The 2,500-nt window shown below is 37.4% G+C and overlaps 1 protein-coding gene across 1 annotated transcript in view; it reads left to right on the top strand.

Annotated features, from left to right (window-relative positions):
- Nucleotides 1–678: 678 nt before the first annotated feature.
- Nucleotides 679–2,500, top strand: part of WWC1 (WW and C2 domain containing 1) — a 425,359-nt gene continuing 423,537 nt past the window's right edge. The window contains exon 1 of the mRNA XM_053718574.1: nucleotides 679–1,678. Within this exon, the coding sequence (XP_053574549.1) occupies nucleotides 1,560–1,678 (119 nt within the window). The 5' untranslated portion in view covers nucleotides 679–1,559. The remainder of the gene's footprint in view (nucleotides 1,679–2,500) is intronic.

Raw genomic sequence — 2,500 nt, 5'->3', positions numbered from 1 at the left:
TGTTACTGTGTGTTACTGTGTGTGTGTTACTGTGTATGTGTTCCTGGTGTGTGTGTGTGTTTCTGTGTGTGTTACTGTGCATGTGTCCCTGGTGTGTGTGTGTTACTGTGTTACTGTGTGTGTGTTACTGTGTGTGTGTTACTGTGTATGTGTTCCTGGTGTGTGTGTGTGTTTCTGTGTATGTTACTGTGCATGTGTCCCTGGTGTGTGTGTGTTTCTGTGTGTGTTACTGTGCATGTGTCCCTGGTGTGTGTGTGTTACAGTGTATAATAATGAAGACATATATTTAATATGATTATTAAAGTAAATACTTGCAGTGAAAACAATTCTTCCAATAAATGCTTCACTTTTCTTACTCATTTATCTTTTCAGGAAAAGCAGAAAAACTATAATCCTTCATGCAGTCCTGGGAATTATGTTTCTTTTTTTCTTTTTTTTTACAAAGACTGGATAATGCACCTTGTTTTATGGCGCCTTATCTCTTATCGTTTGTGTTTATACAACAGCTGCTGCTGCTGCCCTAAATCTCCTAGATACAACAGCACAATGATATTACACAGTGAGAGTCCTAGCTGCACTGATCATTCTGCAATCCCAGAGAGAGAGCACTGGGGAGGAGGGATGAGCACCATCTGCGCGTGTCGTGAGCTCTAGTATTCATGTGTATACAGTAGGATATATCCAGTGCAAGTCTATAACCTGTATTACAGTAATCACCTGGATGACGTATTACTGTAGTTTCAGTAGCATCAGAGACAGAAAGAGAACAGGCAGCAAAGGCAGCCCAAGAAAGATCAAGGCTCAAACACTCCGTGCGGCCCCTTTAAGTCACCGGCTGGGAAGACCCCCCTTTCACCGCGAGTTCGCTTCCACCCTACGGCTCTTTACCTTGTAACATCTTAACAAGAGGGAGGAAGTAACCAAGGATATTATACAATTAAAGAAAATGGTGGAACATACACATTAAACAGAAGCGAGATACAAATAACTGGATATTTCCTTTTGGAGGGGAGACAAGGATGATTTATTCAGCCAGACTGGAGGATACTCTGATTAACAGGAATAAAGAGGGGACCCACGTGTGATGCCCACACTCTGGAGTTCCCTGAAGAGTCTATAGCGGAGGGAAATCCTGCTGGAGCAGAAGGAATCCCACTCATAGATCGGAGCATAAATGCTGATATTAAGTGACCCCCTTTAGTCCCACCAGGGACATCGTTTTGTTTCCCCAGCGATCGCTTGTAGATTCCCCGCCCGGTGAGCTTCTTTAGTCCCTACAGATCCTGCAGTTCCACTGTCACTAGCAGACAGCTCAGCTGCCAAGCCCCAGGAAACTCAAGCCATCTGTCACTAATCGATCTGCAAACTTGTTGCTCTTTCACCTCCCCATCATGCAACTTTAATTATTTGTAGCAGCATTTTTATTTGATTCGCTTTTAAGAGTTTTTATATCCTGTGATCGCAGTTCTGGTTATTTACCAGATCCAGATTTTTCTTCTTTTTAATCCCATCTAATTTCCATTTGGTTAACTTTATGGGGGAGCTCACCTATTCTGGAGATGCCAAGGAAAGAGTTGCCCCTGCCAGAGGGCTGGGAAGAAGCCAGGGATGTTGATGGAAAGGTATATTACATTGATCACAGCAATAAAACCACCAGCTGGATAGACCCCCGAGACAGGTAAGGAAAATATACTTGATTAGTTATTATTAGTTAGAGTTGTACTTATTTATTACATAACATATTGGTACAAACATCCATACTGTTGCTTTTCCAAACAGAACTTATTTTTAAATGAATATTGTGTGTACAATTTTAGTTTTTTTATGTGCAAGGTTACAGTGGGGGTTTTTTTTTCTACATCATTGTGACAGAAGATTTATGTGTACATAGAAAATGACAGGTTTAAAGTGAAATATTTCATGCATTTATGGAAAAGTGCAGCACAAAATAATAAACATCAATCCATAAAATAATTAACATACAACATTTATGAGTGACCTACCCATGTTAAAGAAATCAATCTTTTTTTTAATATGGTAATTATAACATTTATTTATATATTTAGTTTATTACTGTGTTTTAACTGAGCCATACTATATTATTACATATTATTTTTAGGTTATTAAGTATTACTTTTAAAGATGATCTTGGTTATAGTTTTATTATGAATTTATGTTTATCATTTTTTTAGGATGGTGGCAATAAAAATATTCAATTTTGTATGTTTATATTTAGAACATGCCATTGAGATTTCTACTTGTTGCTGTATCAGTTTCTATCAATGTAATTGTGCTGTTTATAGTGAATAAAAGCATGGAGCTTAATATTTCTTACATTTAGAATGAGCTGTTAATAACACCATTATTTGTATTAATTAGAGTTCTTTCGAAATATTATATTAATTCTAACTTATAATGTAAATCTATATTGCTGTGAAGTATGACAATATATACAAGTTGACAGATTCCAGATACCATGGGGTCATGGCTCCTAAAATAT

Source organism: Bombina bombina, chromosome 6 (genome assembly GCF_027579735.1).
Source record: "Bombina bombina isolate aBomBom1 chromosome 6, aBomBom1.pri, whole genome shotgun sequence".
Classification (NCBI taxonomy): domain Eukaryota; kingdom Metazoa; phylum Chordata; class Amphibia; order Anura; family Bombinatoridae; genus Bombina; species Bombina bombina.
Note: the sequence above shows the minus strand (reverse complement) of the source record. Positions and strands in the feature narration are given on the sequence as shown.